Raw genomic sequence first — 22,895 nt, 5'->3', positions numbered from 1 at the left:
GCCAGAGCAAGGGCTTCTGAGAGATGTGACCTATTGTCAAATAGAGGAAGTCAAACAGGGTCACCTGGAGCCATTCGGTGTATTGGCACTTTTGATTCCGGTTCCCCTCAGGTCATTCAAATCCTACGAAGACACTGGGCTATCCTTACGGCCGACCCTGACCTCAGGGATGCAGTGATGGCTAATCCGAGCGTTACTTACCGTAGGGGTAGGAACCTACGGGAATTCTTGGTGCATAGCCATTACTCTAGACAATCCAACATTCCTTCGACATGGCTTAAATCACCATTAAAGGGTTTCCACCCGTGCGGCAGATGTTCCTTCTGCCCCCTAATGCCGACCGTTAAGAACTTTTCCAATCCTGTCGACGGTAAGCTATATCGAATAGAACAATTTTTGAACTGCCAGAGCAGTGGGGTGGTCTATATTGCTAAGTGTCCCTGCCCCAAGTTATACGTGGGTAAAACCATTCAGGAGTTGAGAAGACGTGTGTCTAGACACATGAGTGCGGTGACCTGTAACGAGGATACCGCTCTTTCCAGACACATTGTTAAGTTTCATGGAGGTAACCCTAAGTTGCTGAAATTCTGGGGCATTACCCAAATTAAAATGGGTCCCAGGGCGGGCAATTTGGATCGTAAACTCTTGCAAGAGGAAGCGAGGTGGATTCATAGACTCAATACTATGTCTCCCTCAGGTCTGAACGAGGGTTTTACCTTCAGTGCGTTTCTTTGACTCTACAGTTGGACATTGAGAATTTATTCTCTTTGTTGTCTGTGTCTACACTATTGGACCTCTGTAGAATTATACATATACATATAAAAACTACTGATAATTAAAATATTGCTTGTCTGCCATTTATTGAGCTCTCTACACCAACGTGGAGAATTCTCTTAAATAAATTCTCTTAAATAATATCATAACCATTCTAATCAGGAGGTTAGACTAATCTACGTACCTATATCTATTGTGACTTTGACCACATGTTGGCGGCGATTTACTGTCATTGACATATCATATATATTGTTAGTGATCCTGTGTTTACCTCCAGAATTATGGTATGTCCCTAGGAGGGGATTTTTGAGGCATTCTTTAGTCGTGAGTGACCATTTTATTATGGGGAACTAATATGTATTTACGTAGGGGAGGGTGCCCCTCTGTGCTTACAGTATTGCGTATTTGCCCTGTTGGGATTATTGAATCTGAGTGGGTCAGTTTTGTGGCTTGTAGACACAGTCCGTGACATTGATCGTGACACGACAGCAGATTGCCGAGTGCACATTAGGGTTACATGGGGACGGGACACACATAGGTCCCTCTCTATTGGTCTATTATCCTACCCTAGCTATATATCGGCGCCAGCTCAATTAATTAATAACGGGCTCCCATTTGCCCATTTACCCCTAATACCGGCTAAACCCGTGTACACATGCGTGCTAAGCATCGTCATTATAACGATGAAGGCAAGCAGTACCATTCTACACAGTGTTAATTACGAGCAGCCAGATTGAAGCTCTCTGGCACTATGTCGCTATTCTGTGCATCTGCGCATGCGCTGGCGACTCACTCCGAAATTTGCGGTTCTAGTTAGGCTGTACGCACTAAGTCCTTGTTTTAGGTCTTTGCGCATGCGCCGCGTCTCTGCCTATGATTGGACTGCTTTATCTTGTTGATCATTCGTCGGCCATATACAGCGGAGAGACCTCTGTGTCGCTATTCTGTGCATCTGCGCATGCGCTGGTGACTCACTCGGAAAATTACGGTCCGAGCTAGGCTGTACGCACTTAGTCAATGTTCTATGTTTCTGCGCATGCGCCGCCTCTCTGCCCATAATTGGACTATTTCATCTTGTTGTTCATTCGTCGGCTACATACAGCTGAGAGACCTCTGTGTCTCCCTCATTGCCATTGGTTATCTGGTCCAACACACCTTCAGATGCGTCATTGACGTGTCTATATCAGGATCTTTTTCATTCCGCGCCGCCATTAGCCCCGTGTACACCTGAGGACGCTACTTAGTAGCGAAACATGTCGGGGGGGCTGTTAATATTTTAATACACTGCCGCTGATCGGACCTATTGTTGCCTACTAGTTACCTTAACAAATCTAATTGACTAGGGAAGATACTAATACTCCTACGTCAGAAACTACATTTGCCTGTTAAATCAGGTAACACATGCCTGTGTCCGTCTCTCGGCTAGTGAGAATTTTAAATTAATTCATGTGGTCTGTCCAGCTACAAGTAGCTTAAAGGAACAGTGTCATCACAAATTATTTTTTTATATGTTAAAGATGTTAGTGCTTTATTAAAAACGTTTATATTCATTTGTGTGTTTGTGTTTTACTTTTTCTTATTTTTACACTTTTTCTTCCCTATGGGGGCTGCCATTTTTTGTTCCATTTCTGTGTGTGTCGATTAACGACACATACAGACATGGAATACGGCAGCCACAGTCCCATAGGGACTGCGAACGGCTCCCGTCCCATTGACTGCAGTGTACGGCGTCTGTGTGGGAACTGCGCATGCGCCGCTCCCACACAGTTCTATTCGAAATTGGCGCCGTCCGGCGCCATTTTCCTGTGGACCGGAAGTCGCGGCCGGACAGTAATATTACTACTTCCGGTCGCGGCTTCCGGATTTGTGCACTTGCACCAGCGGCAGCAAACGGAGCGGACGGGCCGGAGGGAGCCGCGGCGGCAGGAGCAGGTAAGAGATTTCAATGTATGTTCGTGTTTGTGTGTGTTTACTACTGTATGTAAACCTACTACACTGTGGGTTAGCTCAAAAAATGGCGACACACAGTGTAGGAGGTTACATCGTTCAAACCCCTCGTTTATCCCGGCACTAGCCAGGATAAAGGAGGGGGGGATGCTGAGAGCTCACTAGAGCGAGGGCTTTTAACCCAATGTTGCAATGCTGCAATTTTGGGAACAGCTCCATCTAGTGACCAAAAATGGGTAGTATTATAAATTAGAAATAATTTATAATATTACATGGACTCGTGCAAAAAAATAAAAAAAATTTGAACAATGTTTAATCACCCACACACTAAATGTTTAATTTTTAAAAAAAAAACATGTTTTTCTGGCAACACATTCCCTTTAATAAAGTTCATTATTTTTACACATCAGTGGTGGCTGGGAAATTGGGCTTGGTTGCCTGCAGGCAGCCCCTTTTTTGTATAAATGTATATATATCTTAGCGCCTGCTGTGTGCATCTGCATTTTCTTGTTACTGGTAATACATTAGTCACGGCAGATTAGCACCTGCATAACTATTTCATATTTTAGGAGGAGCTGACCAACTCTTTTTGTTTGTAGTATTTGCATGGGGGCGGTGACTGCTTCCATTTTGGTCGTGCTCTCCACCCACCTGTCCTGGGCTGTTTTTAATTAGAACTGAATATATTTGGTTCCTGCCTGGCCTGAGCTCACTGTGTGCTCAGCCCAAGAGAGAGAGGTAAGTCTCCAAAATAGGGATATAATGTTCAGTGTAGGGACCCCCTGACAGAGGTCGCCTTGTCGTAGCAGGTGGGGTCGCACATTTTTTTTTTACTTTATCAAAGATTTTTATTTTGAAAATATAACAATATATAAACATTTCACGTTTAATGCAAAAAAAAAAAAATATAAATTTGCACGCAGTGCAATACATTAAGTGAAGTTTCATAGTATAACAATAATATGTAATATATATATACATGTATAAGAACATCAGTAGGAGGTAGCCTCCCACCCATCAGAATTGAGTGATAAGATGGATATAACGGCCATAACTGTACCATGTTCGCATCAAAACAGTGCAGTAGTCAGAGAGACCGCCCCCCCCCCCCAGTAAAGTTAGAAGTGGCACATATAAGAGCACTTTTAAATGTACGGACACACAACACATAACATCAGACAACAAAGGGGAAACACATACAGACAAAGCGCCTCAGTTAGGCTATATAATTCGTTCAGAACATTCCATCCAGCCAGAGAGGTAGATCAGCACCACCCCGAAATCCAGACCACACCGCCCAAGTTTGGACGAAGAGCACTGATTTGCCCCTATCTGCAGACAGCAACTCCTCCAGCCTCATAATCCCGTTCACCTCCGTCACCCATTCCGTCAGGGACGGTACAGTATGCGACTTCCAGTGACGAGGTATCACCGTTCTCGCTGCGGTCAAAAAATGTCGAAAGATCCCCTTTTTGAGGTGTGGGAGTGATCCAGGAACCATAGAAAGCAAGCCTATGGAAGCCGAGGTCGGAACCTCAGTATGGAAAAGCTTGTTGCCTAGATCAAAAATCTTTCCCCAAAAGGGACGTAGCATGGGACAGTCCCACCAAATATGCAACATAGTTCCAGGAGCTCCCCCACACCTCCAACAATCAGCAGACACATCAGGATATATCCTATGTAACAGGGTCGGACAACGGTACCACCTGGTAAGTATTCTGTAGTTATTTTCCTAGGCAAAACAAGACATCGGTAACTTATGGGCTAAAAAGAAAGCGGAATCCCACTCCTCCTCAGAGTGTCTAACCCCCATTTCCTCGTCCCATGCAGCAGTGAAGGACAATTGAGAAAAATAAAATTTTGGCAGAAGGATCCCATGTAAGTAGGACAACACATGAGAAGGGGCTGTGGGCAAGGGACAAGTAGTGTTCCAGAGGAGTCTTATCCTGTAGTAATACCAGGCAGTCACCCATGGAAGAGAGATAGGACCGCAACTGCAAATAGGACCACCAGATTGACCGTCTCCCCGGGCAGGCAGCAGATACAGCAGTCATTGGCAAAATGGCACCGTCCGGAGTAAGGGTCTCAGACAAACATCCACCGTCCCCTCTCTCCCAACAGAGGAATGTATCAACACCCTCCGCCGGAGGGAAGGGTTATCGAATAGAGGAGTGAAGAGACCCGGGCGATGAACAAGGCCCGTAGTACCAATGATCCGTTCCCATACCATGAGAAACTGACGTGTGAGGAAAGGTAGAGAAAGAGTTTGTCTCTGAAGGACTGACAGCCACGGCAGAGAGGATAATGCAAGAGGAGACATAGCCTTTTCAATGCGCACCCATTGCTTACCTGTTTCCGAACTAAACCAATCCACTACTCTCATAATCATCGCAGCTTGATGGTATCGTTTAAAGTCTGGGAGACCCGCGCCCCCGTCTACTTTTGGCCGGCTAAGGACAGCAAACCGAATACGGGCTCGCACATTTTGATCAAACTGAGCGCTAAGAACCTCACATTTATTAACATAATAACTATAGCAGTAATGCAATAAAAATAATAAAAATGCATAATAAACAATAAGTGTGTGTGTATATATATCTTAATGCCTGCGGTGTGCATCTGCATTTTCTTGTTCCTGGTAATACATTAGTCACGACAGATTAGCACCTGCATAACTATTTCATGTTTTAGGAGGAGCTGACCAACTCTTTTTGTTTGTAGTATTTGCATGGGGGCGGTGATTGCTTCCATTTTGGTCGTGCTCTCCACCCACCTGTCCTGGGCTGTTTTTAATTAGAACAGAATATATTTGGTTCCTGCCTGGCCTGAGCTCACTGTGTGCTCAGCCCAAGAGAGAGAGGTAAGTCTCCAAAATAGGGATATAATGTTCAGTGCAGGGACCCCCTGACAGAGGTCGCCTTGTCGTGGCAGGTGGGCTCGCACATTTTGAACAAACTGAGCGCTAAGAACCTCACATTTATTAACATAATAACTATAGCAGTAATGCAATAAAAAATTATAAAAATGCATAATAAACAATAAGTGTGTGTGTATATATAACTTAGCGCCTGCGGTGTGCATCTGTATTTTCTTGTTACTGGTAATACATTAGTCACGGAAGATTAGCACCTGCATAACTATTTCATGTTTTAGGAGGAGCTGACCAACTCTTTTTGTTTTTACTATCTACAGGGGGCCACAAACTGTCAATGGGGGGCATGTGGCGCTATCTACAGGGTGGCTGTGTGGCGCTTATCTACATAGTGGGTGTGTGGCACTATCTACAGACAGGGGGCTGTGTGGCGCCATCTACAGGGGGTTGTGTGGATCTATCTACGGGGGGTTGTGTGGAACTATCTACAGGGGTGTAGCGCTATCTACAGGGGAATTGTAAGTGGCACTATATACAGGGGGCACTGTGTGTGGTGCTTTACTTTACAGTGTTTGACACAATTATATTCAGGGGCGCAGTGTATGGTACTATTATATTCAGAGGCACAGAGTATGGTGCTGCTATATTTAGGGGCACAGTGTGCGGCACCATGAGAATTTTATCTTAGTTTATAGGTGTATGGGAAATGTTGGAAAAGTGAGGAGCCGAAGACATCAGAGTGGCAAATTCTGCAGGGCCGGGAGAAGTCGTCATAAGGTCTTGACCGGATGGAGAAGAAAAGAGGGGAAAAAAACTACTAGAATCTGAGAACACGTCACTGGATTTATAGAGAATCTGTCACTTTCCTGACATGTTTATTATAGGAAAGCCTTGTGTTTCGCAAAAAGTCTTTGTGTAGTCCAGGACCAATAGACAAATGGGTGTTACCATTTTCCTTGACAGGAGGATGTGTCCCTGCACAGTGTAATGCTGTCAGCGATGGTTGGAGACTGTCAGTATGTAGGGACACAGTACTTTGATAAGGGGAATCATAACACCCATTTGTTAATGCTTGCACAAAAAGGTAGTGTTAATAATAGGCATGGCAGAGCGGTGGTGGTGATTGGGGGCCCACGTTTGTGTAACAGCCCAGCCCAGGGCCTATGGTGTCACGGCGGGATGTGTGGACCCACTGGGCCGTACCGTGTAGCAGGGTAGCAGATGGCCAACAAGGTACAAAACAATGTCTATAGTTCAGAACGGGTACCTTAGGCAATGTAGACAGTAGCGGGAGCACGGCTTGACTTTCACAGCAGGTGTCACCGTGGATGCAGTGGAAGACACGACTTGACTTTCTTAGCAGGTGGCACCGTGGATGCAGCGGAAGACATGACTTGACTTTCACAGCAGGTGGCACCGTGGATGCAGTGGAAGACACGACTTGACTTTCTTAGCAGATACAATAGCATGGGATACAGGGTACAGGCAGCAGGAACGGGTAACACTGGGAACTAGGAAACACTGGGAGACCATTTGCAAGACAAACTTAGGTATAAAACAACGCTCAGGCGAGGAACAAGTGGGCAGAGCCCCTTTTTATAGTCCAGCAGCCATTTGGGCTAAGTATTGGTTGGTGACAGCTGGACGTGTACTGGCCCATTAAGGCCGTGCACGCCCTGCGGGAAACAGTCCGAGGACCCGGAAGTGAGTGCCGGCGTCTCCCTGGAGGGAGCTGACGCAGAGTAAAACGTCCTTCCTCCCACTTTCTTGGTGGCCAGGATCTCCCTCACTTCGAAAGTTCCAGATGAACCGCCAGGAGCCACTGCGGAACTAGGAGTCCTGGTGTAGCGGTTCAGGACCACAGGTTTCAGCAAGGAGACATGGAAGGAGTTGGGGATCTTGAGGGTAGGAGGCATTCGAAGCTTGTATGACACAGGATTGATCTGTAGCAGAATCTCGAAGGGTCCAAGGAACCTGGGAGCAAATTTGCAAGACGGCACCCTCAGCCGGATATTCCTGGAAGACAGCCAGACCTTCGTACCTGGAAGAAACTGAAGAGGCTATCGTCTTCTAGTGTCTGCCTTTCTCTTCATGCGGTTCACCGCCAGCAGAATAGAAGATCGTGTCTGCTGCCATATCTGCAGAAAGTCCCTAAAGGTAGAGTCGGCTGCCGGCACCTAGGACATAGTAGAGCCAGGAAGGGGTATTCGAGGATGTTGGCCATAGACTATGAAGAACAGACTGGAGGTGGTGGACTCACTGGTATGGTTATTATAGGAGAACTCCGCCCACGGGAGCAGCTGCACCCAGTCATCATGTCGTCTAGAGACAAAGTGCCGCAGATTGTTCTCCATAATTTGGTTAAAGAGGCTCTGTCACCAGATTTTGCAGCCCCTATCTGCTATTGCAGCAGATAGGCGCTGCAATGTAGATTACAGTAACGTTTTTATTTTTAAAAAACGAGCATTTTTGGCCAAGTTATGACCATTTTCGTATTTATGCAAATGAGGCTTGCAAAAGTACAACTGGGCGTGTTGAAAAGTAAAAGTACAACTGGGCGTGTATTATGTGCGTACATCGGGGGCGTGTTTACTACTTTTATTAGCTGGGCTTTCTGATGAGAAGTATCATCCACTTCTCTTCAGAACGCCCAGCTTCTGGCAGTGCAGATCTGTGACGTCACTCACAGGTCCTGCATCGTGTCGGCACCAGAGGCTACAGTTGATTCTGCAGCAGCATCAGCATTTGCAGGTAAGTAGCTACATCGACTTACCTGCAAACGCCGATGCTGCTGCAGAATCATCTGTAGCCTCTGGTGCTGACACGATGCAGGACCTGTGAGTGACGTCACAGTGTGATCTCTGGAGAACACGGCTGTGTCTGCACTGCCAGAAGCTGGGCGTTGTGAAGAGAAGTGGATGACACTTCTATACACAACGCCCAGCTAGTAAAAGTAGTAAACACGCCCCGATGTACGCACATAATACACGCCCAGTTGTACTTTTACTTTTCAACACGCCCAGTTGTACTTTTGCAAGCCTCATTTGCATAAATACGAAAATGGTCATAACTTGGCCAAAAATGCTCGTTTTTTAAAAATAAAAACGTTACTGTAATCTACATTGCAGCGCCTATCTGCTGCAATAGCAGATAGGGGTTGCAAAATCTGGTGACAGAGCCTCTTTAAGCCTTTCAACTTGTCCATTGGACTGAGGATGATAAGCTGAGAAGTCCAACTTTACACCGAGTAGGCCGCAGAGTGCTCTCCAGAACTTTGAGGTGAACTGGACCTCTCAATCCGAGACAATATGCAGAGGCAAGCCGTGCAGACGGAAGATGTGTTGTATGAAGAGGTCAGCCAGTCGAGAAGCAGAAGGCAGGCCAGTCAGGGGAACAAAATGAGCCATTTTAGAAAAACGATCCACCACCACTCAGATCACACTGCATCCCGCAGAGAGAGGCAGATCTGTGACAAAGTCCATAGCAATATGCCGCCAAGGGGGCATCGGGCACAGGCAGTGGTTGGAGCAGACTGGCTGGTCTGGAGTGGGCAACTTTGTTTGCTGCACACACACCGTACAGGAGGAGACAAAGTCCATGACGTCTTTGGGCAGCGACAGACACCCGAACTGACGGGAAATAAGGTCTCGGTCTTACGGGCACCCGCATGCCCTGCCAGCTTTGAACTGTGACCCCAGCGAAGGTTTCTTCCTCGGTCAGCCAGACATACAAAAGTTCTTCCCGGAGGGTCTCTAACCTACAGAGGGTTAACAGAGTAGATGCATGAAGGATCGATAATATTCTGTGGGGACTCCACAGTGTCCTCTGTCTCAGATGACCTAAACAAGGCAACGGCCCTAACATTCTTGTCGGCAGGTCGGTAGTGGAGTTCGAACCGGAACCGTGCAAAAAAAAAACTATGACCACCTGGCTTGACGAGGATTCAGCCGTTGAGCCATCTGCAGGTAGGTCAGGTTCTTGTGGTCCGTGAAGACCAGGATAGGATGAGCTGCGCCTTCCAGTAGGTGTCTCCACTCCTGCAGGGCCAGCTTGATGGCCAGTAACTCTCGATCCCCAATTGAGTAGTTGCGCTCTGCGGGAGAAAACAGCTTGGAGTAGTAACCACATACCACCGTCCTGCCTTTCGAACTTCTCTGGAACAAAAGTGCACCAGCACCAACAGAGGAGGCGTCCATTCTAATGAAAACTGTAGGGATACATCAGGATGATGAAGAATAGAGGCTGACGTGAAGGCCTTTTTTAAGGTTTTAAATGCAACTTCTGCCTCTGGAGTCCATACCTTGGCATTCATACCCTTTTTAGTGAGGGTAGAGATGGGGGCTGTCAAAGAGGAGAAGTTGGGAATGTAGAGTCTGTAGAAGTTGGCGAATCCCAAGAAGCGTTGTATGGCCCTTAAGCCTTGGGGACGTGGCCACTCCAGGACAGCCTTGACCTTCTCATGGTCCATTTTGACACCTTGATCAGAGATGATACAGCCCAGGAAGGGTAGAGACTACTCTTGGAACACGCACTTCTCCAACTTGGCATAAAGATGATTCTCCCTTAATCGAAGCAACACCTGGCGGACATGACCCTGATGAGTCACAAGATCTGAGGAAAAAATCAAGATATCATCGAGATACACCACAATACAGAGATAGAGGAGATCACGAAAAATGTCATTGACAAATTCTTGAAACACTGCGGGGGCGTTACACAGGTCGAAGGGCATGATCAAATACTCGTAGTGTCGATCACGTGTGTTAAATGCAGTCTTCCACTAGTCACCCTGATGGATCCGGATTAGATTGTAAGCCCCCCTCAGGTCCAGCTTGGAAAACAATTCCCCTCCCCGTATACGATCAAAGAGTTCTTCAACGGCAAAGTGTACCTGTTCTTCACCGTGATCTGGTTGAGGCCACGGTAGTTAATGCAGGGTCGAAGGGATCCATCCTTCTTGTTGACAAAGAAAAACCCGGCTCCGGCCGGGGATGAAGACTTTTGTATGAAGCCCCTCTCCAGATTCTCCTTAATGTAGGCCGACATAGACTGGGTCTCTGGAAAGGAGAGAGGGTATACTCTACCGCGAGGAGGGGACGAATCAGGAACCAAGTCGATAGGACAATCGTATGCTCGATGTGGTGGCAATGTCTCTGCTTCCTTCTTGTTGAAGACATCAGCGAAATAAGAGTAACACAGAGGCAACCCTGCCAATGAGTGATGCAGAGAAGGCTGGGACGGATGGAGATGCACCACTGTCGAGACACTTGGGGCCCCACTGGAGAAACTCTCTGGAGTTCCAATCCAGGACTGGGGTGTGTAGACGGAGCCAAGGCAAACCCAGCAGCACGGGGTTGACGGCCTTGGACAGGACATACAGGGAAATGAGCTCAGAATGAAGAGCTCCCACTTGAAGTCTTAATGGCTTGGTCACAGACAACACTGGGTCAGGCACAGGCAGTCCATCTACCGAGGCAACGATCAACGGTCTCTCCAGCAAAACAGTGGGCAATTGAAGAAGATCCACAAGGTCTTGGCAGATAAAATTGGCTGCGGAGGCAGAGTCCAGGTAGGCAGAGACTGGATGAGGTCTCTCGCCAGCAACGATGGTCACAGGATTGAACAGTTTGGAAGAGAGTTCTCTATTAAATGCCGTAGCGCCCAGGGTTGTCTCTCCAACCAATCCCAGGCATTGGGGTTTCTTTGGCCTCTGGGAACACAGAAGCATGATATGGCCAGCGAGGCCGCAATATAGACAGAGACCAGAGGTGCGCCTGCACTGTTTTTCTTGAACGGACACTTTAAGCCGATCCACCTGCATCAGAACCTCGGGAACAGCAGAAAAACAAGGCAAGAGGGGTAGCTGGAAGTTGGGCGCCAGTCTAGGAAGCCGTCTCTCCTGTAGAATCTCTTGAGAGCTCTCCCTGAGCCTTATGTCCACTCGGGTAGCCAGTAGAATCAGGTCGTCCAAGGCAGCTGGGAGATCTCGAGCAGCGAGTTCGTCCTTGATCTTGGGCGATAGGCCATGCCAGAAGGATGCTACCAAGGCCTCATTGTTCAAGGACAATTCTCCTGCCAGAGTCCGCAACTGGATGGTGTATTCGCCCACGGAGGCGTCCTCCTGGCGCAGGTTAAAGATAGCAGTAGCTGCTGACGAGACTCATCCAGGCTCCTCAAATGTGGAACGGAACAACCGCATGTACCCCTGGAAGTTTCGGGTCCCTGTCGTTCCCAGATTGGATTTGCCTACGCCAGGGCCTTGCCGGCAAGTAGAGATATAATGAAGGCGATCCTTGCTCCATCCGAAGGGAATGCTCGGGCGTGCAGAGTGAAGTGGATATGGCATTGATTCAGAAACCCCCTGCACGGCATTGGCAGCGAGAACCGAGGGTCCGAACTGGGGCTGCCAGGAGGTGTAGCAGATGGGTCGATCGGAGGAGCTTGAATAGGAGCAGTGGAGAAAATAGCTAGCGCCCCTAGCTGCTGTGCCATGGAGTCTACTGCCACAAGGAGTTGATCCTGTCATGCTTGCAGATCCTGCAGGTCCACCTGCATGGCTTGGGAGGATGACAGGCCCTTGACTTGGCCAGCGGGGTCCATGGCCTGAGTGTACTGTCACGGTGGGGGGTGTGGACCCACTGGGTAGCGGGGTAGCAGCTGCCCAACAAGGTACAAAACAATGTCTATAGTTAAGAACGGGTACCTGAGGCAATATAGACAGTAGCGGGAGAACGACTTGACTTTCACAGCAGGTGGCACCATGGATGCAGCGGAAGACACGACTTGACTTTCCAAGCAGGTGGCACCGTGGATGCAGCGGAAGACACGACTTGACTTTCACAGCAGGTGGCACCGTGGATGCAACGGAAGACACGACTTGACTTTCACAGCAGGTGGCACCGTGGATGCAGCGGAAGACACGACTTGACTTTCTCAGCAGATACGATAGCACGGGATACAGGGTACAGGCAGCAGGAACGGGTAACACTGGTAACTAGGAAACACTGGGAGACCATTTGCAAGACAAACTTAGGTATACAACAACGCTCAGGCAAGGAACAAGTGGGCAGAGCCCCTTTTTATAGTCCAGCAGCCATTTGGGCTAAGTATTGGTTGGTGACAGCTGGACGTCTACTGGCCTTTTATGCATTCTAATTTATTAGTCTGAGTAAAAGGGGTTGTCTGGGCACATCGATAGGTCATTAGTATGAAAAAACGGTCCGTGCCCGGACAACCCCTTTAATGTATGGTCCTGGGCCTTGGTGTCTGAATTTCTGTGTTTCCATAGAGGCTGGATATTGCCTCAGAGGCGAGGGGCAAAGATGTTTCATCAGGAGAAAACAAGGTGGCCCACTGTGTTATATCAAGTCCAGAGTCAACTCAGCCGTCTACCAGGAAATTTTAAAGCACTTCATGCTTCCCTCTGCTGACAAGCTTTATGGAGATGCTGATTTCATTTTCCAGCAGGACTTGGCATCTGCCCACACTGCCAGAAGTACCAATACCTGGTTTAATAACCACAGTATCACTATGCTTGATTGGCCAGCAAACTCGCCTGACCTAAACCCCATAGAGAATCTATGGGGTATTGTCAAGAGGAAGATGAGACATCAGACCCAACAATGCAGACGAGCTGAAGGCCGCTATCAAAGCAACCTGGGTTTCCATAACACCTCAGCAGTGCCACAGTCTGATCGCCTCCATGCCACGCCGCATTGATCCAGTAATTCATGCAAAAGGAGCCCCGACCAACTATTAAGTGCATATACTGGACATACTTTTCAGTAGGCCTACATTTCGGTATTAAAAATCATTTTTAAAATTGGGCTTATATAATATTCTAATTTTCAGTATGTGTTACCAGTGCTATAGCTGACTGCTTGTCAGCAAGAGCACAGTATCCACTTGGATACTAGAAGTTTTCTGCTGCCAGATCCATTGTGCAATATGACTAAAAGGGTCTGAAATTTCAAGGTATTTTGCATACAGATATTCATCGCAATATGCCTTTATTTTGGTATGCTTCACATTTTCAAAAAGGTTATTCAAATATGAGGGTTTAATTAACAAAAATAACTATACCGTTCAGGGCAACCATTCCCTTCAGGGAAAATCATTCCTTAAATCATAATTCTAGCTGTTTTATTATAGATATTTATGTAACTGAGCAAACAAAACAATACTGTTTATTTGAACAATATAATCACTATATTTTTATTGCAAAGCTGTGGCGCTCATTTCCACATTGCATGAATCTCTTTGTGGTACATACCAGAAGTTTAGATGACTTTTTATTGTAAATAATCCTTCAGATGTCTCCCTGTATCCATCCATATCACCATGCAGACAGTGTTTTACATATTGGAATTAAAGTGCTGTTATTTTTGTTTTTAAACTAAAAATAATATATTGCTTCTGACAGTTTATATATTGATACTGATCAATGATGCCAGGGATCAGATAGTAATAAAAAAAGAATATTATAAATGCACATTTCTCTTATTTCTCTCTTATGAAGTCAAGTAGCTTTTAGTAATAAAATACCATAACTTGGGAAACAGGTAGCTTCATATGGCTTTCACAAACCCCGCATTCAGCCCAGTAATGCAAACACCACAATCTTATAGTTGTTAATGGAGGCTCTCCAAGGTGTGTGCTAAAGTAATGCTAGATGCTGACATTTGTGACATCTCCGAGAGGCGTTTAATGACTCAAATTCCCAGTAGTACTGCACAAACGTCTCTGCAACTAAATAGAAAGTCACTTGTGATGAAGTCTTCTCTGTTAGCCCTGCTAATTTTAATGCATGATGACATCATCAAATTAAATGAATGAAACAAATAGCACCCAAGAATGGAAACTGAACCTAAATATATTTAAACCTGAAATTCTAAACTATACTTATCCATACTTATACACTGTTTAACATGACAACTATCTTGCAAAATAAAGATAATTTTAAAGTTGTAAGGATCTGAAATAATTAATGTATCACTGCTCCAAGATCGCAGCAATTTTTCGCACTCTTATTAAAATTGTTTAATGTCCATGAAATGTGATATTATTGTGCAAAAGTATTAAGACGTAAAAAAAAAAGATATATTTGATATCGCCGTAATTGTACCAACCCAAAGAAAAAAGGTAACAATGTTTATGTTGCAAGGTAAACTGCGTAAATTTAAAACGCAAAAAGTTATAGTGGAATTTCGATTTTTCAACCCCCTCAAAACAATTAATCAATAAATTATATATACCCCAAAATTATGCTATTTAAAAATACAACTAGTCCCGCAAAAAAACAAACCCTCATACAGCTCCATCGATGGTAAAAAAAAAATTGCGACACAAAACCAAATGTATTTTAAAAAAAAATGTTTTTAATGTGCAAAAGTAGTAAAAAAAAACTATATCGATTTTTGTATCGCTGTAATTGCAACGACCCGCAGAATAAAGTTAACATGTAACTTTTACCGAACGGTGAACGCCGTATAAACGAAAACCAAAAACCTATGGCTGGTTGTTTTCTTTCCACCCCCCCCCCCCCCCAAAAAAGCTAGAAAAGTTTTTTAATACACTATATGTACCCCACAATGGTGACATTAAAAAATATAATTCGTCCCGCAAAAAAACAAGCCCTGATACAGCTACATTGACCAAAAAATGTTAAAGTTTAAAAAATTTGCTACATCCTCAAGGCCCAAAATAGCTGCGCCCTGCAGGGGTTAAAGCACCAATACGACAGCCTACGTTGTCCCAGTGGCTTTGTAGTACATGACATGATGTGTGCATGAGGCCTTACTCAACCTAACAGTATAAACATAATAGTACAGTATAAATATAATTTCATCCAAATATGGACTGGCACATGTGTCATGTTCAGCCAATTTTTTGGATTAGTGTTTGCTACCTAGTTTTCTCCTAAAATACATCTAACAACAGAAAGACGATTGTCATATAAAAAGTACAGAGGGAATTGATCTATGCGAAATTCCACAGGATTTACGTTATGTAGTAGGTCATATAATTTTTGCAGCTAGATTACTCATTGCTCGGACATGGAAATCCCATGTTCCCCTGACGGTAGCAGAGCTGATTAATCTGGTTAATTTCTACTACACCATGGAAAAAATGGTGGCGATTCGGCTTAATTCTGTAGGCAAATCTTACAAGTCAATGGTCCACATGGTTTGACTTTGTGACATCGGGAGCTTCTGTGCCTGCTATTACCTCAACTTAAATGATTCGCCCTCCATTTATATATGTAATTCTGTGTAATTAAAATGCGGACCTATTTATTTATGTGATTCTCATGTATAACTATACGAGCCAACATATTATAAGCTCTGGAGAGACCTGTTCCCCCATGTTCTTCTCTTTAGGGCCTTTCACTCTTTGATGTGGGAATCTACCGACCTGACCATTTGTATAATTTTAAGTGTCTGATTATAGGACATACAATCCTTTTTCTCTGTCTAACTACATGTGTAAGCAGCCATGAATGTTATTTTCTTTGTTCCTTATTCTTCGTTTACATATATTGCTTTGTATGCTTTATAATGTTAATTAAGAGTAATACTGCTTTTGTAGCTTGTCGGCTAAACAGATGCATACATTCTCTGTTTATGTAATAGTAAAAAATTCAATAAAAAATAAATTTAAAAAAACAAAATAAAAAGTACAGAGGGGTGCCTAGAGCCTGATTTATAATATATCAGGTAAATAACGTAATGTAATCCAGAAATAGTATTTAACACAAAGAACAATCAAACAAGATCAATTGACAAAAGTTCACTAGGGAGCGTATTCTGGTGACCTACAGTATATACAATGCCAATCGCAATTTGTTAGGTAACTTAAACCACAATATATCAAAACATAAAAAATACTAAGTATTGGAACTTATCTTTGAATCTGATTTAGATTGAAAACAAAATAAGATCTGAAACAAGGTACTTTTGATACTATTTAAAGAGGCTCTGTCACCACATTATAAGTGGCCTATATTGTACATGATGTGATCGGCGCTGTAATGTAGATAACAGCAGTGGTTTTTATTTAGAAAAACGATAATTTTTGACGGAGTTATGACCTATATTAGCTTTATGCTAATGTGTATCTCAATGGACAACTGGTCGTGTTTTACTATATGGCTATGTGGGCGTTGTGGAGAGAATTGTATGACGCTGACCAATCAGTGACCAATCAGCATCATACACTTCTCCCCATTCATTTACACAGCACATAACGATATAGCTATATTGCTATGTGCAGCCACATAAACACACTGTAACGTTACTGCAGCTTTCTTACAATGAATATACATTACCTCCAGCCAGGACACTTTGCTAATATTATCCAGACACTACAGCACAGGAAGCGTAATCTCGCAAGATTACGCTGTAAACTGTCATTTCAAATGAGATTACTCTTGCTGTGCTGTAGTGTCGGGATTGTATTAGCGAAGTGTCAGGATTCTGAATACACATCACGTCCTGGCTGGAGGTAATGTATATTCATTGTCATGACACTGCAGTAACGTTATAGTGTGTTTATGTGGCTGCACATAGCGATATAGCTATATCGCTATGTGCTGTATAAATGAATGGAGAGAAGTGTATGACGCTGATTGGTCACGGATTGGTCAGCATCCTACACTTCTCTCCACAACGCCCACTTGGCCATATAGTAAAACACTCCCTGTTGTCCATTGAGAAACTCATTAGCATAAAGCTGATATAGGTCATAACTCCGTCACAAATGATTGTTTTTCTAAATAAAAAACACAGCTGTAATCTACATTACAGCGCCGATCACATCATGTACAAGATAGGCCACTTATAATGTGGTGACAGAGCCTCTTTAACAAATCAGAAGCTCATAGCTAAATAATGCTTATGTTGTGCTATCCTATACTGTTTATTTGGTGCCCACTGGATACAATCATGTACAATGGGATGTTGTTAAAAATTGCATAAAGAGTTTGCATGACAATTTATTAGTTCTAGCAAAACATAAAGGAAAGCCAGCAGGCCTAATGCACAGATTTCTAAGAATTCACCTATATTGAAATATGATTATTGTTATACAATCGGCTAAGCATGTTTTGCCATCCCTACAATATGATAAGTGATTTTCTAGTTACCTTGGTAACTGCTACCTTGGCACCCTTGTTGATAAGCTGCACAACATTATCCACTTGGCCTTTGTATGCAGCTACGAGGAGGCGTTCTGATAGTGCAGCGACCACATCCTGCTGGCTCATGAATTATAACAGGGAAGTCCTCAGGACAGGCGTAGGATACAGATGTGCTCATTAACTGAGAATCTTTTCACAGCAGTTACTACATACTTAACATTAGGGCATCTATTGAATGACATACTTCAGCTTGGCATGTTGTAAATCTAAAAAGCAAGAAAAAATATTACATCAAACCAGTAAAACATGCTATTTGTTATCATGGCAAATACAATATACAAAATAATCTGAAGCTATTTAAAACCGAAAAATTACACACACACACACACACACACTACTAAAGCCAAAAAATGTCAGTGTTTCCCATAGCAATAACTTTTTGTTCCTCTGCAGATTAGAAAATAGATTTTTATGGGCAACACTGACACATTTTCTATGCACTTCAAAATAGAATATACATCATCAGTGGCGTATCTATAGGGGTCGCCGTGGTGGCAATTGCAACCGGGCCCCACAGCAAGGGAGGTCCACGGCTCCCAGCACTACGTCTATCCACTGTTACTCTAGTAGTTGGGGCCTATGTAATAAATTACACAGGCCCCTGTTACTACAGTAACAGTTAGGGGCGCACGCAGAAAGGGTTTCCAGCCAGTTGTCTGCAAACCCCCTGTGAGTAGGGCCGGAAAGCCTTTACATACTAGTGGTGTCGCTAGTCCCAGGCATTGGCCCCCGTGCCCGGGCGACTGCCACATTAAATTGCATCTGCGTCCTCAGCATGCAGATACAATTGAATACTATGGCTCCCTGCTCTGCCATTCACTAGGCTACAGGCAACATAAGGCCTGCAGCCTATAAGATGCTGGGACGCAAGGATCTCGTCACGGCACCTCATAGGCTGCTGAACTGAGGAGGCTGCGGAGCTCCATTCTTCACCAGGATGGGGCAAGGTGGGGGGCAATCGGGTGTGTGTGGCACTATCTACAGGAGGCTATGTGGCACTATCTACAGGGGAGTGTGGCACTAGCTACAAAGGAGGTGTGTGCACAGTCTACAAAGGGGCTGTGCGGCACTACCTACAGAAGGCAGTGTGTCTATCTACAGGGGGCTGTGTGTCACTATCTACAGGGGGTGTGTGGCCCTATCTACAGGGAGCTCTGTGTAGCACTATGTACAGGGGGGTGTGACACTATCCACAGAGGGCACTGTGGCACTATCTAAAAAGGGGATGTGTAGCACTATCTACAGATGGCACTGTGGCACTATCTTCTACAGGGGGCTGTGTGTCACTATCTACAGGGACTGTGTGTCACTATCCACAGGGGCTTTGTGTCACTATCTACAGGTGTATGTCTGGCACTATCTACAGGGGGCTCTGTGGCACTAACTAAAGGGGGCGTGAGGCAGTATCTTCTGTTGGCACTATCTACAGAGGGCACTGTGGCACTATCTACAGGGAACCGTGTGGCTCTATCTAAAGCGGGGGCCATGTGGCACTATCTACAGGGGTCTGTGTATGGCACTACCTACAGGAGGCACTGTGGCATTATCTACAGGAAGCAGTGTGCAGCAATATTTGCGGGGAGCAGTGTGTGGCACCAACTGCTGGGGCACTGTCACACTATCTACACGGGCTGTGTGTCGCATTATCTACTGGTGGCACTATGTACATTGGCTGTGTGTGGCACTATCTACAGGGGCAGCATGGGGCACCATCTACAAGAGGCACTAAGTCGACTGCGCTATTGATTCCATCCAAAACAACGGAACCCTGTCACAACAGTGACAGGCAGAAACCATTAGCTAGGTTTCCGTCACCATTGAGTTCAATGGTGAGGGAAGCGGAAGCTCAGGTTTCCGTTTGACTTCCCCCTGTGGGGTTAACCCGACCGAAACCTCCCACGGAACCCCTCAGCGGAAACTAAACAGTGATGTGAACAGGCCTTTAACCCAACAGAAACCTCTGATGGAACACCTCAGCGGAAACAAACGGTGATGTGAACAGGCCCTTACAATTTAAGGGAGATCTGGTGATCAAGACATCTGGACATAATTTTTTTCGCTAACCCAAAATACCATTTAAAGCCTATCTCAGGAATGCGGGCGCAGCTGTTCACTTTAGACTGCCATTGAAATATATATACTGCTCTCTCCCTTAGCCAGGGGCGTAGCTAGGGGGGGGGGCAAGCGGGGCGCCGGCGCCACCTCCACCTGCACTATAATTGTACCTGTGTCGCAAGGACACAGGTACAATTAGAAGCAATGAATGACCGGGCACGTTCCTTTCCACGAATGAAGCGACTGGTACCTTTTGTACCAGTGACGTTTCCGTCGATGAAAGGCGCTGACTGACTGACAGGGAAAGTCATCCTGCCCAGCCAATCAGCGCCTTTCATAGACGCTGTGTTCAACCCCCTGGAGACCTGCGCAGAAGAGAGCAGGTCTCCATGGCTGCCGGACGGCGTGGGAGCGGGAATAAGGTGAGTTTGAAATTTTTTATTTTTTTAAATTGTAATAGAAGTGTGGCTGTATCTGCGGGGGGGACTTTGTCTACACGGGGGACTTTATCTACGGGGGGTGTCTATCTACAGGGGGACTATATCTACAGGGGGACTATATCTACAGGGCTGGGCTATATACAGGGGGACTATATCTACAGGGCTGGGCTATATACAGGGGGACTATATCTACAGGGCTGGGCTATATACAGGGGGACTATATCTACAGGGCTGGGCTATATACAGGGGGACTATCTACAGGGCTGGGCTATATACAGGGGGACTTTATCTGCTGGGCTATATACAGGGGGACTATATCTACAGGGCTGGGCTATATACAGGGGGACTATATCTACAGGGCTGGGCTATATACAGGGGCACTATATCTGCTGGGCTATATACAGGGGGACTATATCTGCTGGGCTATATACAGGGGGACTATATCTACAGGGCTGGGCTATATACAGGGGGACTATATCTGCTGGGCTATATACAGGGGGACTATATCTACAGGGGGACTATATCTACAGGGGGGCTATATACAGGGGGACTATATCTACAGGGCTGGGCTACATACAGGGGGACTATATCTGCTGGGCTATATACAGGGGGACTATATCTACAGGGGGGACTATATCTACAGGGGGGCTATATACAGGGGAACTATATCTACAGGGGGGCTATATACTGGAGTGGGCTGTCTATAGAGCACCATATACAGGGGTGGGCTATATAGTATATAGCCCCCTGTAGATATAGCCCACCCCTGTATATGATGCTCAATAGATAGCCCACCCCAGTATATAGTCGCCCTGTATATAGCCCAGCCCTGTAGATATAGCCCCCTGTATATATATTCCCCCTGTATATAGCCCACCCCTGTATATAGCCCACTCCTGTAGATATAGCCCCCCTCTGTAGATATAGCCCCCTGTGTATAGCCCACCCCTGTAGATATAGCCCCCCTGTGTATATCCCAGCCCTGTGTATATCCCAGCCCTGTGTATATCCCAGCCCTGTAGATATGGTCCCCCTGTAGATATGGTCCCCCTGTAGATATGGTCCCCCTGCAGATATGGTCCCCCTGTAGATATGGTCCCCCTGTTGATAGCCCACCCCTGTATATAGTCCCCCTGTAGATATAGTCCCCCTGTAGATATAGCCCCCCCTGTATATAGTCCCCCTGTAGATATAGCCCACCCCTGTATATAGTATCCCACAAATGGCTCCCCCTATAGTGCTCCACAGAAAGCCCACCCCTGTATATAGCCCCCTTGTACATATAGTCCACCCCTGTATATAGTGCTCCACAGATAGCCCACCCTTGTATATAGTATATACAGGGGTGGGCTATCTGTGGAGCACTATATACAGGGGTGGACTATCTAGTGGAGCACTATATACAGGGGTGGACTATATGTACAAGGGGGGGCTATATACAGGGGTGTGCTATCTGTGAAACACTATATACAGGGGTGGACTATATGTGGAGCACTATATACAGGGGTGGGCTACATCTACAGGGGGGGCTACATACATGGTTGGGCTATCTGTAGAGCTCTATATACAGGGGTGGGCTATATCTACAGGGGGCTATATACAGGGGTGGGCTATCTGTAGAGCACTATAGGGGGAGTTATTTGTGGGACACTATATACAGGGGTGGTCTATATGGGGGCACTATCTACAGGGGCTCTATGGCAGGCACTATCTACAGGGGGCTCTATGGCAGGCACTATCTACAGGGGTCGCGGTGTGTGTGTGGGACACGGTGTATGGTGCTATTATAATTAGAGGTGCAGTGTATGGCGCTATTATATTTAGGGGCGTAGTGTGTGGTATAATGATAACTTTATATTTATTTATAGGTGCAGAAATGTTGGAAAAGTGAGAAGCTGAAGACATGTGAGCGGCAAACTGCAGAAATGGACCGGGAGAAGTCATCATAGAGGTCTGGACCAAATGGAGAAAAATAACTAGAATCTGAGACGTCACCGGTGAGTCACTTAATGTAAATGTTTATTCTGCCTCTAATAAGCACTGTAGTTACTGTATGATATGCAGCGAGATGATGGGTGGTATGATTATGATAGGATTTATTTTTTGTGAAACGGCATCTCCCAGCATATCCTTACCATTGTTCGGGCCATGCTGGGAGCTGTAGTTTTACGCCGTACAAACCTATACGGCAGGGGTTGCACTAAATTTAGCTGTATTTGTTCTGGGGCTGTATATATGTACCGTGCTTGGTTCTGGTGTTGTGTATAGAACCATATTGCTTGTGAAATGTACAAATAATTTTATGCTTGCGTTACATAAAAAGAAATGACACGTCGATTGGTAGAGAAAACAAACACGGCGAGGGGGAAGGAGATGTCGGGAAAGAGGTTGGGGGGGGGGGGCGCCAAACTGAATCTTTGCCCCGGGTGCTGGAGAACCTAGCTACGCCTCTGCCTTAGCCTTATATAGAGAGCTTTAATTTTTGCAGTCTTTAGGGAGGCGCTAAACTGCACCACCGTATACAATGGCACAAGTGCACTTATCTTCTCTGGGATTTGAAGTTATAGCTCCACTGCGCCTGTGCGAGTTTGGAGCAGACGCACTGGCTATT

The 22,895-nt window shown here is 45.6% G+C and overlaps 1 protein-coding gene across 6 annotated transcripts in view; it reads right to left on the bottom strand.

The window, feature by feature from the left end:
• Nucleotides 1-22,895, bottom strand: part of ANKRD6 (ankyrin repeat domain 6) — a 198,245-nt gene that overhangs the window by 94,687 nt on the left and 80,663 nt on the right. For all 6 annotated transcript variants that reach the window (XM_075862144.1, XM_075862148.1, XM_075862147.1 and 3 more), the window contains exon 2: nt 17,736-17,995. In XM_075862144.1, coding sequence (XP_075718259.1) covers nt 17,736-17,855 — 120 coding nt within the window. In that variant the 5' untranslated portion in view covers nt 17,856-17,995. The remainder of the gene's footprint in view (nt 1-17,735; nt 17,996-22,895) is intronic.

This window comes from Rhinoderma darwinii, chromosome 4 (genome assembly GCF_050947455.1).
Source record: "Rhinoderma darwinii isolate aRhiDar2 chromosome 4, aRhiDar2.hap1, whole genome shotgun sequence".
Taxonomy (NCBI): Eukaryota; Metazoa; Chordata; class Amphibia; order Anura; family Rhinodermatidae; genus Rhinoderma; species Rhinoderma darwinii.
This window is presented reverse-complemented; position numbering and strand designations above follow the sequence as displayed.